The 16,268-nt window shown below is 46.5% G+C and overlaps 1 protein-coding gene across 1 annotated transcript in view; it reads left to right on the forward strand.

Moving 5' to 3' along the window:
• TWSG1 (twisted gastrulation BMP signaling modulator 1) overlaps positions 1-16,268 on the forward strand; it is a 30,398-nt gene that overhangs the window by 8,999 nt on the left and 5,131 nt on the right. The window contains exons 3-4 of the mRNA XM_054164120.1: positions 4,716-4,815; positions 10,148-10,414. Of these exons, the coding sequence (XP_054020095.1) occupies positions 4,716-4,815; positions 10,148-10,414 (367 nt within the window). The remainder of the gene's footprint in view (positions 1-4,715; positions 4,816-10,147; positions 10,415-16,268) is intronic.

Genomic DNA, 16,268 nt, shown 5'->3' on the forward strand with positions numbered 1-16,268 from the left:
TGAACCTGCTCCAGCACCTCAATGTCCTTCTTGGAGTGCAGGGCCCAAAACTGAGCCCAGTATTCAAAGTGTAGCCTCACTAGTGCTGAGTACAGGGGGACAATCACTTCTATGGCCCTGCTGGTGACACTATTGCTGATCCAAGCCAGGATGCTGTTGACCTTCTTGGCCATCTGGGCACAGCCAACATCTGGGCTGCCAACCAACACCCCCAGATTCTTTTCTACTGGGCAGTTTCCAGCCACTCTTCCCCAAACATAGAGTGTATATGGGGTTGTTGTGATGCAAGACCTCGTCCCACTGGCCTCAGCTCATCAATCCAGCCTGTCCAGGTACTTCTGTAGAGCCTTTCTACCCTCAAGCAGACCAATACTCCCATCCAACCTGGTGTTGTCTGCAAACTTACTGATGAATGAAGTTCAACAACTTCATACTTAATACAAAGTTAATTGCCCACTTTTACTGTTGGAGAACAAATCTATAGGATATTTTTAATGCTAATATATATATTAATGCTATTCCCTGGCCACACTAACAGCACTTTACTCATGGTTGCTTTTAAAGTTGCCTTCCTCTGGCTTTTTCTCCTCCAGGCTGACACAATCTGTTTATCAAACAGTAAGAGAAATAGTTTAGAGCTGTGTCATTCATTCACATAAGTCATCTTTCTAAGTTTGTGATGCCTCCTCTAGTGGAAAAAAATGGTGTATTTTATTAATGGGCCTGGTTTTTTCATCTTTCACTTGGAAACAATATGGTAATAGGTGACATTAATAAACTTTGAGGATGGAAAAAAAGTTAAAAACTCTTGGTAGCTTTCCACTCTGTAAATAAAATTTGCAGGCTTACTAAGATGGCATACTGCAGTGATGCTCACATCAACCACTCAGCAAAGGCTGAGACACCTGGGGCTCTTTAGTCTGCAAAGGAGGACTGAGAAGGGATCTAATCAAAGCATATAAATATCTGTGTGCTGGGTGTCAAGAAGGAAGGGAAAGCTTCTTCTCACTTGTGCCCTATGATAGGACAAGGGGCAGTGGATGGATACTACAGCACAGGAAGTTCCACCTCAACGTGAGGGAGAACTTCAATACTGTAAGGCTCACAGAGCACTGGAACAGGCTCCCCAGAGAGGTTGTGGAGTCTCTTTCTCTGGAGACTTCCAAGACCTGTCTGGATGTGTTTCTGTGCCAGATTCTATGGTCCTGCTCTGGAAGGGGATTTGGACCCGAAGATCTCCAGAGGTCCCTTCCAATCCATAACATCTGTGATCCTGTGAAACTGTGCGGGCAACAGCATTTCTCAGCATGCTGTGGAGCACTCAATAGTTGCTGTGCATTCACTTTCTTTGCTGGCTTAGGGAAGATCTGTGATCTAGGATGAAGTGAATGGAAAAATCACATCAATGGATTCGTAACTGTGTTGATCCAGTGCAGCATATGTGCTGCAGCTCTGGGGGTTGGTTCAGTGTTAGTCCAGGTCTGGGTGCCCTGAAGCTTAGAATCATAGAATTGTGCAGTTTGGAAAAGGGCTTTAAGGTCAAGTCCATCTGTTAACCTAGCACTGGCAAGACAACACTAAACCATGTGCCTCAGCACCACATCTGCACAGATTTAAATATATCCAGGCATGGTGACTCCACCATTTCCCTGGGCAGCCTGTTCCAGGGCTTGACAACCCCTTTGGGGATGAAATTTTTCCTAATATCCAACCTAAACCTTTTCTGGTGGAACTTGAGGCCGTTTCCTCTTGTCCTATCACTTGTTACTAGGGAGAAGAGACTGTCTCCCATCTCACTACAGCCTCCTTTCAGGTAGTTGTAGAAAGCCAGAAGGTCCTCTGGTAAACAATCCCCATTCCCTCATCTGCTCCTCACAAGACCTGTTCTCTAGACCAGAAGATCATTGAGTCCAGGCTGTGTGCACACAGCTTCTTTTGCTGTATTCTTAAACCCTTGCACGACCCAGACCTGACCCTGGCCTTGCCCTCTCAAAACACACTCTTGGCTCTTCTGTGAGTCTGCAAAGGAGGAGTGATCCCTGTGCGACTCAAAGGGCTGTGGACATCCGTGGTTGCCAGAGGGAACACGATCAGGTGCATCTCTGCCTTGCCTTGCCTAGGCAATGCATTCTTGATGTTTGGTGTAAAAATGCTTCCTTTTTTCTTGTCTCTTGGAGACAATCTCTTCATCAGGGCCTGTTGTGACAGGACAAGGGGTGATGGTTTGAAACTGAAAGAGGGAGATTTAGATTGGAGAGAAGGAAGAAAGTTATTACACTGTGGGTGGTGAGACGGTGGCTAAGGTTGTCCAGAGAAGTGGTAAATGCCCCATCCCTGGAAACATTCCAGGTGAGGTTTTCTGGGGCTCTGAGCAATGTACTCTAGTTGCAGATGTCCCTGCTGACTGCAGCAAGAGTGGATTAGATGACCTTTAAGGGTCCCTTCCAACCCAAACCATTCTATGATTTCAGGATTCCCTATCTGAAGTATAGCAGCGGCAGGCAAAGATTTACTTTTAAAGTGGAGTTTTGCCCCCTTGGCTTCTTCCCAAGAAAGACTTTGTGGGTGATAAACGTTTGTGTCTGCCAGTGAGGTGTGGTATCCCTGGCCTAGCTGTGGTTAGCTGAGGTGGATCAGCTTTAGGAAATCTTTCTTCAGAGAGAGGGTTCTCTGGAATGATCTGCCCAGGGCAGTGCTGGAGTCACCATCCCTGGAGGTGTTTAAGGAGTGTGTGGACCTGGAACTCAGGGATGTGGTTTAGTGTTGACCCTTCAGTGCTGGGTCGAGGGTTGGACTGGATGATCTTTGAGGTCTCTTCCAACTGGATATTTTCTGTGATTCTGTGATCCTTGGGTAGTGATTCCTGGTCAGGAGACTTTCATGCCAAACCACCTTCCTGCCCTTCCCTCCTCTCCATGTGCATCTCCCAGCCACACCACAGTGTGTCACTCCCCTGCTTCTGGAGAACAGGATCAAAGGGCAGGGATGGGCATCAGCTTCCCAATCCAATGAGTAGCAGAGATTTGCCAGTGGCTCTTCCAGTAAAGCAGGGGGTGGGAAGGAGCCTGTGGTCAGTCTTTCCAGTAATGGGAAATGGTTTTCTCACCAGTTGTGCCTAACATGGTAGTTAGGCAGATGTCTTCAAAACCAAATTTTTAGACAGGACAACCAAGGGTGACTTCTTGAGCATCCACATTTCACACTTCAGCATGATTCAGGTCCATATACTATCTTATGTAGCCACAATCTTTCAGCCAAACTGGAACTGCTGGTGTGGATTTGAGCTAGAGGGAAGGATATTGCCTAGTTCTTAGGTTTCCTTCAGCCATGTTGGCTCTTGCCATGCTGCAAGGTCCACAAGGGTAGGTCTTGACTGCTAACCCAGTGCCTTCAGGTTTAGGTAATTAAAAGAGAAAGATTTGTCTTCTTGCTTCCATGACTTCCAGTTCATAGACTCATAGAATAGTTTAGGTTGAAAAAGACATTAAAGATCATTTAGTTCCAACTGCCCTGCCATGGGCAGGGACACCTTCCAGTAGACCAGGCTGCTGAAGGCCTCATCCAGCCTGGCTGTGGTCCAGAAGTGCTGGAAGTATCCCAAGGTGTTGAGTTTTGGAGAGAGGGGATTGTTTTCTTGCTAGCAAAAATGCTTCAGCTGGACCTGGGTGAGGGGAAAACAATCTAGTCCAATATTGCTAATGGAGAGTGATGTGTGACCAGCATTTTGTGCATCGGCACAAAATCCTGTGTCAGATGACTCAGCTGAGGAAGTTCCTTTTAGAATCCACAATGAGGTGTGAAGGTAGTCATGGTGCATTGCCTTGAGTATGCACATGTGGCTTAGAGTAACTTCCTTTTTTAGCTAAATTATAGTCTAAGTGTGCCATTTATATATAAAAGAAACATCCTTCACCGCCTTTCCTGTTGTGATGGGAAAAGCAATAAAAGACCTTGCAGATCCAGGCATGCATTCCATGCACACACCTTTCCCATGAATGGGATTTTTGTCTCTTTTAAAGGCTGCCTTCAGATTTGTATTTAGGATGTCAGCTTAAAAAAATAACGAAGCTTTTGTAAAGTAAGACGAGATTTTGACTGCAACCATTTTACTGTTTCTCGCTGTATTAAGTGTGCTAAGCTGGTTTTACTTCCCTAACTTGAGCACTTGCTTGAGGAGGAATCTCTCTGCAGTATTAAGCTCTGGAGTCCCCAACACAAGAAAGAGAGAGAAGTGTTGGAGTGGGTCCAGAGGAGGCCACAAAGATCAGCAGAGGGCTGGAGCACCTCTGCTGTGAGGACAGGCTGAAAGATTTGGGGTTTTTTAGCCTGCAGAAGAGAAGAGAAGGCTCTGGGGAGACCTTGTGGCCTTTTAGTGTTAGAAGTGGGCCTACAGGAGAGCTGGAGAAGGACTTTGTAAAAAGGCATGGAGTGACAGGACAAGGGATTGGGATTAGACTTTAGGAAGAAATTGTTCCACATGGGGATGGTGAGGCTCTGAAACAGGTTGCCCAGAGAAGTTGTGGAGGCTCCAAGCCTGGAAGCATTCAAAGGCAGGTTAGATGTGGCCTTGAGCACACTGGTCTTGTAACAGATGCCCCTGCCCATGGCAGCGGGGGTTGGATCTAGATGATCTTTAAGGTCCCTTCCAAACCACCCCTTCCATGATTTACCTGCCTGGCTTTGGCTGCGATGTGACGAGTTTGTGTTGTTTTCAGGAGCTGTGTCAGTGCCGCCCTGGGGAAGGGAACTGCTCCTGCTGTAAGGAGTGCATGCTGTGCCTGGGGACGCTTTGGGATGAGTGCTGTGACTGCGTTGGTAAGTTTGCTTGGGGATTTTCTCTTGTTTGTGGTTTTTTATTTAAAGTGCTTCCACCTGCCACAAGCTGAGCTCACAGTCTTACAGCAGAAGTAAAACATCGGGACAGAATCTGTGCTTTAAGCGTCTTGCAGCTTATTCTGTGGGTACTGAATAAACTGCTGTGGGAAACCAAGCATTTGGAGGCTGAATCTGCTCTATGGGGAAGGGGTGGGGGTCATCCAGATTTTTCTATGTTAATGTCATTGGAACAATTCATTCTGTCTCTACAACAGAAACTCCTTTCTGAATTGAAGCAGCATCTGCTTCACGGTACTGGATACTGTATGGGGATTTCTATGCAGATAACACCAAGCTGGGTGGGCATGTTGATCTGCTTGAGGGTAGGAAGGCTCTACAAAGAGATCTGAACAGGCTGGATCAATGAGCTGAGGCCAGTGAGTTGAGGTTCAGCAGTAATGCTGTTCTTGTTAAGACTATCCTACAGTAAGAACTTCTCTCTTTGTTACCCTCTATGAAGAGCAAATTAAACAAATGATGAGAACATTGGGCCATGTGCATCTGCTAGCAGTCACAAGGATTCACAAGGGAACTCAAACTAAAATTGTCCCTGTGTAGTATCAGTCAATCCACTTTGCAGTTCACAGAATCAGAGAATTGCTTGGAAAAGATCTTTAAGGTCATCAAATCCAACTGTTAACCCAGCACTGCCAGGTCACCACTAAAGTATGTCCCTCAGCACCACATCTACACAGTTTATAAATACATCCAGGCATGGTGACTCCACCATTGCCCTGGGCAGCCTGTTCCAAGGCTTAACAGCCCTTTTGGGGAAGAAATTTTTCCTAATGTCCAACCTGAACCTGCCCTGGCACAGCTCCCACTTATTACAACCTCCTTTCAAGCAACTGTAGAGAGCAATAAGGTCTCTCATTAGCCTCCTTTTCTCCAGGCTGAAAAAACCCTGTTCCCTCAGTTCCTTCTCTTAGGTCTTGTGCTCCAGACCCTTCACCAGCCTCTCTGGATCTGCTCCAGCACCTCAGTGTCCCTGGAGTGAGGGCCCCAACTCTGAACCTAGTACTCAAGGTGTGGCCTCACCAGTGCCAAGTACAGGGGGATGGTTGTTTCTCTATTCTTGCTGGCCACACTATTGCTGATCCAAGCCAGGATGCTGTTGACCTTCTTGGCCACTGGGCACAGTGCTGGCTCATGTTCAGCCAATTGTCAGCCAGCAACCCTAGATCTTTCTCTACTGGGCAGCTTCCCAGCCACTCTTCCCTAAGCCTGGAGCATTGCATGGGGTTGTTGTGACCCAAGTGGTGAGGTCTTCTATGAATTCATGAATCACAAAATGGTGAGGGTTGGAAGGGAGATCTGGAGATCATCCAGTCCAACCCCCTGCTAAAGCAGGGTCACCCACAGCAGGTTGCCCAGGATCACAAAGTCCAGGTGGGTTTGGAGTATCTCCATAGAAAGAGACTCCACAATTTCTCTGGACAGCCTGTTGCAGAGCTCCAGCACCCTCAGAGCAAAGAAGTTTTTTCTCCTGTTCTGAAGGAACCTCCCATGCAATTTGTGCCCATTGCCACTTGTCATGTCTCTGGGCACCACTGAAAAGAGTCTGGCCCCATGTTCTTGAGAACCCAAGATGATTAGTGTCAAAATGCTCTTTTTCAGTGCAGCCCATTGCTTCTCCTGTCCCCTCAGGGTACGAATATGCTTCCTGACGCTCTACTTCTTGCTTGCTTCTCCCTTGTTTAGCTTTGCTTTACTGTCTTGCAGTAAGCAGTGGAGCGGCATGGTCCTGTGCTTCTGTGTATCTGTGCTTCTTCTCAATGGCATCTTTTAGCCCCTGTACCCTGTGGAGGAGATGTATTTAGAAACAGGATAGTAGGAAGGATGAGGTATAGGATAGGAGGTTATTTTACTTAATTCTGGTTATTTTAGCTAGTTCTGAACTATTATAACCTGTAGAAAGCAAGGCTTAGCATGCCAGTGTCCTCCAGGGAGAGGAAGAACCTACTTACTGAGACTGTGGACCAAAAAAGCCAAGTCCACACAGAGGATTTTTCCTAAATCCCACATTTCTGCTGCCTTTTCCCATGGTGTTCTCCAGAAGAGAAGTTAATGAGGTTCAGTTTCCCAGTACTGTTTCCTGATGATTCTGTGGGTGCCTCAGGCATTGTTGGTTCTATGGTATGGTCCTGTTCCTCTTCTTAGCAATGCAGAGGGGAAACAGGAGTGTGTGCCACTCCCTGTGTCCTGGAGACAGGTCTTTGGTGATAGTTAAGTCTCTTTATAAGCTGATCGTGCCTCATGTGAATGCAGGTAGGTTGTTATCTCCTTCAGGTCTGCTCTGAGATCAGGAATTACATCCCACCTCCAGCACTGACTTTACTGGTGCTCTGTTGATGTCCTGTGTTTTGTTTTGGTGTTCTCTCCCTTCTCTGGAAGGCAAAAAGACACTGAAGGAAGGAGAACAGCAACAGGCTCTTATTTCCTTTTATTTTTCCAAGCTTTGTTACTTAAAATCCTCTAGTCCCGCATGTCAAGGCTTATCTGTGTCCTCCATTCTGCATCCTCTCATTCATTCCAAAGTAATAAACATAGAATCTTAGAATGGCTTAGGTTGGAAGGGACCTTGGAGATCATCTACTCCAACCTTCCTGCCATGGGCAGGGACAGCTCTCAGCTAGGCTCAGCTTCTCAAGGCCTCATCCAACGTGGCCTTGGGACATCCCCAGGTAGGAGGCACCCACATCCTCACTGGGCAACCTATTCCAGAGTTTCACCACCCTCATACTGAAGAACTTCTTTCTAAGATCCAGTCTAAACCTACTCTCCCTCAGCTTCAGACCATTCCTATTCCTTGTCCTATTGCTAGACACCCTTATGAAAAGTCCCTCTCAAGCCTTTCTGTAGGATCCCTTCAGGTACTGGAAGGCAGCTATCAGGTTCCCCTGGAATCTTCTCTTCTCCAGGATGAACAGCCTCAGCCTATCCTCATAACAGAGGTGCTCCAGCCCTTGGATCATCTTTGTAGCCCTCCTTTGTACTTGCTCCAACAGCTCTGTATCTTTCTTATGATGGGGATACCTGAACAGGACGCAATATTCCAGGTGGGGTCGCACCAGAGCAAAGGGGCAGAACTACCTCTCTTGACCTGCTGGAATTATTTTTCAGTGTCACCTGATGTTGTTTGGAGGAGACTCTTGTTCTTTTTCCTACCCAGTATTTGGCTCACCTTTTTATATGAGCAGACTAACTTGTGTTACTCTTACTCTTTAATGCTGGTGATGCCAACCCCTTGCTTAGGATTTGCCAGATCTCTTGCTAACTGTTATGGATGAACCTAACTCTACTTTGGTCCTTATGGAAATCCCTCTTAAACTAAAGAGATTGTGAGGCTTTTTATGAAGCTCTAGTTGAACATGACTTCTGAAGCTCAAATCATAGAATTGTTTTAGTTGGAAAACACCTTTAAGATCATCAAGTCCAACCATTAACCCCGCACTGCCAGGTCACCGCTAAATTGTGTCTCTCAGCACCACATCTACACAGCCTTTCAATCCCTCCAGAAATGGGGACTTCACCACATTCCTGGACAGTCTGTTCCAGGGCTTGACAACACTTCCAGTGAAGAAATTTTCCTAATGTGCAAACTAAACCTCCCCTGGTGCAATTAGTGGCCATTTCCTCTTCTCCTAATGTATCTGCAGGGCAGGAGATGCTTCTCTGGTTGTGTGGAGCAGGTAGACTTTGAACATTTTATGTCCCATATGGCTTTGCTACTTTATGGACTGGTGTGCTTTGCAGCTGTAGCTGTCTAAAACTCTGTCTGTGGAACTATCCAAAATGATATCCAGATGTACATGAGGAAAATGGATTTGTCTGTCTCTTGCCAGGTGACTTGTAATCGTGTTTTACAGCTTCTGAGTTTAAATACCTCTGCAGATACCACTTTTCTTTCTGATCTTGGTTGTTTCAGTATTGGAATTAAATCCAGACACCCTTCAGTTTCACAGCTAGCAATAAATGTTAGTGCTTAGATAGTTAATGAAAAAATAGCACCTGCAGTGCACGTCATGACAGCATTTTTTAGGAAGCAGCAAAGAGAAAGAAGAGGTTTCCGTAAAGATACCACAAAAAACACTGAAAGTCAAGGAAGAGGTAACCTGGAAATAAGCATTTTGCCTGCAGTGACCCTTCCAACTAAGCAGCAAAACAAGGTTCATCTCTGCTGTCTCTAAGCAGGTAAAGTAATTCAGACTCTTGCTCCCTCCTGATAGTGATCTTTGCATCTCTGGCAGACAACTAAAAAGATCCAGTGCATGACTGCAGCCCTTGAGATCGAATACTTGAACTGTGATCAAAAGTTTCCTGCACCTCAGGACCTCTCCTGATACCATCTTTGTTCAGGCATAAGCTTTCAGGCCAGCTTTATGCTGCTATCGATTTTACTGTGCTTTGTCTCTTGTCTCAGGGGAATGAAACCTTGTGTTGAACTCCTCATGGTGTGAACCGTAATGTCAGCATGGAAAGGGAAGCAAAGTGTTTTTCAGAGGAGGTCTGTGCACTTGGAGCTCACAAGTCACAGGTGTGTTTTAGAATCATAGAGTGGTTTAGGCTGGAAGAGACCTTTAATAGCATGAAGTCCAACCATTAACCCAGCACCACCAAGTCACCACTAAACCATGTCCCTCAGCACCACGTCTACACGGCTTTTAAATCGCTCTAAGGATGGTGACTCTGCCACAGTCCTGGGCAGCCTGTTCCAGGGCTCAACAACCCTTTCAGGGAAGACATTTTTCCTAATACCAAACTTAACCTCCACCCTGGCACAACTTGAGGCCATTTGATCTCATCCTGTTGTTTGTTACTTGAGAGAAGATACCAACCTTCACCTCACTCACCCCTCCTGTCAGGCAGAGAGTAGAGGGTTCAGGTAGAGAGGGGAGAGTGAGGTCTCCCCTCAGCCTCCTTTTTCTCCAGGCTTAGACAGCCCCAGTTCTCTCAGCCACTCTTCATAAAATCTGTTCTCCAGACCCTTCATCAGCTTCATTGCCCTTCTCTGGACCTGCTCTAGCACCTTCTTGGAACAGAAATCTGCAGAGATCTGAAACCTGCTATTATGGAAACCTCATCCTCCTGTATTTGGTGGCACTCCTACTGTTGAGCTAAGAGTGGGATATATGTGAAAGGATTCTTGTTGTGCTTAAGCAAAACAAAAACACCAACCCAAAAAGACAGTTTAAATGTTCTGGATATTGCTGGCAGTTAAGGAGAAGCATTTAGGGAGCTCCATGTAACTTTCTGTTTCATTCCCCTGCAGGTATGTGCAACCCTCGCAATTACAGTGACACACCTCCCACATCCAAGAGTACTGTTGAGGAGCTGCATGAACCAATTCCTTCCCTTTTCCGGGCACTGACGGAAGGGGACACTCAGCTGAACTGGAATATTGTTTCCTTCCCTGTGGCAGAAGAACTGTCACACCATGAGAACCTTGTTTCCTTTCTAGAAACAGTGAACCAGCCCCAGCATCAGAACGTCTCCGTCCCAAGCAACAATGTCCACGCACCATACCCTAGTGACAAAGGTAATGAGTCTAGTGTCTAAACTCCATGTGCTTCCTCTGGTCTTTCCCAGGAGCCTTCTCCTTGCCTCTTTTCTGCTTGTCTGTGCTTGCACCTTTTTTTTCCATAAACCCTTGAGGAGTTCAGTCTAATTTGGAGCATGATGTAACAAAAGGAGTGAAGCAAAAGTATTGAAGAACATGGAAGGTGGTGTTCAAGTGTCAGATGATCTTAGGAGACACCAAAATATGTTTGTTGTCTCTGTAATTCCTCCAGTGGCATGGGGCAGTTTGTTCACAGTACTTCCATAGTGTGTTCCCTGATATTGAAGCAGTTACACGTAGCTTAGGAGAGAGGACAGACCAAAAACTGAATCCAAGTCCTGTATCAGTACAACGGTAGGCAACCAAATTGCAGGGCTTGAGAGATGTGAGAAAGCCACATGCTATAAACCACTCTATCTAGAGTAGATATTTATTTCTTTTGTCTGAGCTGGCATAACTGGAGCTCTTTAGAAGGATGATTTAGAAGGAAATCCAGGATTGATAGTAAACCCCAGGAAGATTAGCAAGATTGCTCTTTATGCTGAGGAGGGATATCAGAGAATGGTGAGGGTGGGAAGGTACCTCTGGAGATCCTCTAGTCCAACACCCCTGATAAAGTAGGGTCACCCACAGCACGTTGCCCGGGATTGCATTGTCCAGCTAGACTTGATATCTCTCCAGGAAAGGAGACTTTACAACCCCTGCACAGCCTGGTCCAGTGCTCTGTTACCTTCACAGGAAAGAATTTTCTCCTCATGTTCAGATGGAACCTACTGGGTTCTTGTTTGTGCCCATTCCACTTTGTCTCATCACTGGGGACCACTGAAAAGAGTCTGGCTGCATCCCCTTGACCCCACCCTTTAGATGTTGAATAGTGTTGATACAGTTGCCTCTGAGGATGCTTTGCTCTAGGCTAAACAGCCCCAGGCCTCTCAGCCTTTCCTCCTTACAGAGATGCTCCAGTCCCCTCAGCATCTTCATAGCCTCTGTTGGACTCTCTGCAGTAGTTCCCTGTCTCTCTTGCACTGGAGACCCCAGAACTGGACCCAGTACTGCAGATGTGGCCTCACTACGGCAGAGTAGAGGAGGAGGAGGAGGATATGTAAGGCGGGGGATATATGACAGACAGTCTCAAAAATACACAGTTTGGGAGTGGGAGTTCATTCCTCTTATTTTTTTATCAAGGTTTTATAAACTCTTGATTAAATTAGAGGATAGACTTCAAAATATTGTTTGCTGGAGCTGATGGGGGAAAGATGAGAAGTTTGAGGTAGTGACAGTGACATAAAAAAACCACCTCTGCTTCTTGGTTTCCCTACTCAACCTGAAATAATTCTCCCTGCAAATCATTACATCACAATGGGAAGAATCTCATACATAGCTCGCAGTGAAATTGCTGCTTAACAGGGGAAAAGGAGGCTTTGCTTCCTTCCCAGCACACACTTTAAATGTTCCTCACCCCTTATGTTGTGATGAGTCTTTTATCACTGTAAGATATCCCAGTTGATGGACACACTGCTTCCCTATCATGGTGAACCCTTGACCTAGTTACATTTCCAAGCAGGACTGCTCTTGATTAAATGGGATCCTAATGGCAACTTTTCTAATTTCCTTTGGTTAAGGCATGTTAGGAAAATAAATTAATTCCAGAACTGGGAAACCAGATGGTCAGATAGCTTCTCATGCATATGTAGTTGGTGTTATTAAAATGCTTGCTCACCATTAAGAGAGCTACAGAATCATAGACTGGTTTGGTTGGAAAGGACCCCAAAGATCATCTAGTTCCAATCCCTCTACCATGGACAGGGACACCTCCTACTAGTCCAAGTTGCTCAAGGCCTTATCCAACCTGGCTTTGAACAGTTCCAGGCTTTGATCCTCCATAACTTTTCTAGCACCTGTTCCAGTGCCTTACCACCCTTATGGGGAAGAATTTCTTTCTAATGTCTAATCTCAATCAAGCTTCTTCCAGTTCAAAGCTATTACCGCTCACCCTGTCACTCCATGCCTTTGTAAAATGTCCCTCTCCTGCTGTCCTGTAGCCTCCTTCAAATACTGGAAGGCTGCTCTAAGGTCTCCCCAGAGCCTACTCTTCTCCAGGCTAAACAACCCCACTCTTTCAGCTTGTTCTCACAGCAGAGGTGCTCCAGCACTCTGCTCATCTTTGTGGCCCGCTCTAACAGTTCCACATCTTTCTTGCGTTGGGATCCAGAGCTGGACGCTACTGTAGGTGCAGTGTCACAAGAGTAAAGCAGAGAAGGAGTATCCCTTCCCTTGACCTGCCAGCCACACTGCTTTGGATGTAGCCTAGGGTTGCTGCAGAAAGCCACGTTAAATGGGAAGCCCCCAGAAGCCCTGTGTGCAAACACTACAGTATTTAAAGATGAAAATTATATGTATGGGGAAAAAGAAAATTATGCTTAGAACAATCTTGAATATACTCCACTGTACCCAGGTCCTACAGCCCAGATGCTTGTGCCCTCACAGTCCTCTACTAAAACACCAACAGGATGGGCTAATGATAGTTTTGGATTGAACCTGCTATTTGAGCTGCATCTCAAGGGTGTGGAGTTTAACAACACAAATGGATCACAGTGCCATTTCTTCTTAGTCAAAAGTCTCCTTCATTCACTAAGAAGGTATTGGAGATTAGGTTGGGAGAGCTTTCACTGGAATGCTGGCAGTCCAAACCCAACAGTTATATTTGGAAACAGTTACCAAATGTCACTGCTTTGCAGGCTTCAGGAGGCACCTGGAAGGGAAATAAATGTCAGAGCTGTTCTTGTAATCGTGGCTTTCAACATAGAGTGATAGAATGGTTTGGAAGGGACCTCCAAAGGTCATCTAGTCCAACCCCCTCTGCAGTAAGCAGGGGCATCCTCAACTAGATCAGGTTGCACAGAGCCCTGTCAAGCCTCACCTTGAATATCTCCAGGGATGGGGCCCCAACCACCTTGCTGGGCAACCTGTTCCAGTGTTCCACTACCCAAAACAGCCTATACAGCCAGTATGGAAGCCTGTTGAAGAGTCTCTTCTTGGTCACAACATAGATAACTTTGTAGTGCTCTGCTGCTTCTGAAATCATATCAAAGTCTGCTTATTAAAAAATCCTGAATGATTAGGGCATTGAGAAGGTGGAAAGATGAGCTGGCTGCTGGTCTTGGTCAGTTGATGATTATTATTGTGGAAGCAAGGACAGGTAGGGGATTGTACCTCTTGCTGCCAGCTGTGTGAGCCATTGGGAGGCACTGGGTTTAATACTTTTATGAGTTTGTTGAGGAAGGTGGAGGGATGGTAGGTCAAGGGCTACAGAGCCTTTTGAGCATGGGCACTGAGAAGAGAGCCCAGGAAGATGCTGCAGCCTGGTGGCTTCTGCCCATGCACAGTTCAGTCACAGAATCAAGTGGTTCAGAAAACTGGCATGTGTTGGAAGAACCACTGTAGTGGATGGGTCTGTGTTTGTGTGTGCATGCTCAGTGACAGTAAGTACAAGCTTAGCCTGCAGTAGAAGAAACTGAAGATCATGTCTTTACTCTTTCCTTCTCCCCAGACATGCTGGTAAAGCTTAAGGGTAGAACCTCCAAACAGAGATGTCATAGAGTCATTTTGGTTGGAGGAGACTTGACTAAGATCAAGTCCAGCTGTTAACCCAGCACTGTTGGGGCACCACTGTACAGCATCCCTCAGCACCACATCTTCATGGCTTTTATATCACTTCAGGGATGGTGACTCCACTACTTCCTTGTGCAGCCTGTTCCAGGACTTGACAACCCTTTTGGGGAAGAAATTTTTCCTAATGTCCAACCTAAACTTACCCTGGTTCAACACAAGGCCATTTCCTCTTGTCCTATTTATTACTAGGGAGAAGAGTCCAATCCCCACCTCACTACAACCTCCTTGCAGGGAGTTGTAGAGAGTGAGAAGGTCTCCTGTTGGCCTCCTTTTCTCCAGGCCAAACAACTCCAGTTTCTTCAGGTGCGCCTCACAAGACCTGTTCTCTAGACCCTTTACCAGCTTCATTGCTCATCTCTGGACCTGCTTCATCACCTCGACGTTCTTCTTGGAGTGAGGTTTCTAATTCTGAGCCCAGTACTCAAGGTGTGGCCTCCCTAGTACTCAGTATACTCAGTATAGGGGGAAAATCACTTCCCATGTCTTGTTGGCTGTGCTATTGCTGATAGAAGCCAGCATGCTGGAACACAGATGCTTTATGTTTTTTTTACAGTCCTGTGCCTCCTCCATCTTGTGGTTGTTCTGTGGCTCATTGCATGCTTCACTCCAACATGATATGCTGGCAGCAGCCAGTTGCATTGCCTGTAAAGGAAGAGGGGCTAATGTGAGGTAGATTTTGGTAAGGGCACAATGTCTGTGTGCTGGCTTCTGGAATACATCCCAATATTTGGAAAGGCTCTGCCTATTTCTTGTGGAGCACAGTTCTGACTCCTATTTGAATGTGGAGGGATTGCTGCTGAGCTGCTCCAGGGTGCCAGGCTTGGTCACTGCAGTTCTGAGCAAGTGCCACGAAAAGCAGGAGCAGCCCCGGGAACCCGTGAGCTTTGTTTTGGAGCAGCATGAAGCCTTCAGCTCCGGGAGGGTGGCTGTGGATCCGGGAGGAGGTGGGGTGTGGTGGGATATAAAGCATTCCTTTCCTGTCCCAGCCCACTGCCAGCCCAGCCGCCAGACCTTCAGCTTCCCCATTATTATCCTAATGAGTGTCTTCCCTTTCCTCCTGTGGAATGACTTTGAACTCTTGAGCTGCCAAAGTATCTCTTGTTTCTGGTGTTTCTGGTCTCTGAGCCACTACTTGAGAGAGGATTGTGGCGATTGTTAATCTGGAGCTGCATTTGTACTTGATTCTTCTTGCTTTACTTGCAGCTGAAACCCTCAGAGCTCTGAACTGCAAGCTCAGATGTTTAAATAACCTTAATTGCTTCAGATGATGACAGGATGTTGGCGAGGGAGGGGAACTAGATAATCTTTTGGCAACTGATGAAACAGAGTCTGGGTTGTAGTTAAGGGTTTCTGACTTCTGCACCTTGGTGATGCAGGATGGTGTCTGATCTGCCCTTCTGCCCCCCTCCAGTGCCAGGCTAGAAAACCAGTGAAGTGCCAACTGACCTTGCACAGCACCTTTAGCTTCAGAGGTGGCATGCAGGGAGATGGGGAAGTTTTCCCATCTCACAGACAGATAATTTTCCTCAACTGAGTTGTTTTATCTTCTGTGAGTTGCTCAGTTCCTCTGTGGTTCACCGACACAGATCTCGCTTGCAGCACAGACAGTGTCACAGCAAAGCTTGATAGAAACATCAGCTTCTGCTTATTTTGAACTTAGATTTGATTGTTGCTTCTTCTACATAAATGTTTTATCAGTCACAAGTGGGGTCTCTCAGGGGTCTGTCCTGTTTGATATCTTCATCAGTCACATGGACAATAGGACTGAGAGCACCCTCAGCAAGTTTGCAGATGACACCAAGCTGAGTGGTGCAGCAGACACACCTAAAGGGACAGGATGTCAGCCAGAGGGATCTGGACAAGGTTGAGAAGTGAGTCTGTGTGAATCTAATGAAGTTCAACAAGACCGAGTGTAAGGTCCTGCACATGAGTCATGGCAATTCCCAGTCTCAGTCCAGGCTGGGGATGAAGGGATGGAGAGCAGCCTGGAGTAGAAAGATGTGGGGGTGCTGGTGGGTGAAAGGCTGGACGTGAGCTGCCAATGTGCACTCAGCCCAGAACCAACCATGTCTGGGGCTGCATCCCCAGCAGTGTGGGCAGCAGGTGGAGGGAGGAGATTCTGTCCTTCTGCACTGCTGAGATACTACCTGCAGTGTTTGTT

This window comes from Dryobates pubescens, chromosome 9 (assembly GCF_014839835.1).
Source record: "Dryobates pubescens isolate bDryPub1 chromosome 9, bDryPub1.pri, whole genome shotgun sequence".
NCBI lineage: Eukaryota > Metazoa > Chordata > Aves > Piciformes > Picidae > Dryobates > Dryobates pubescens.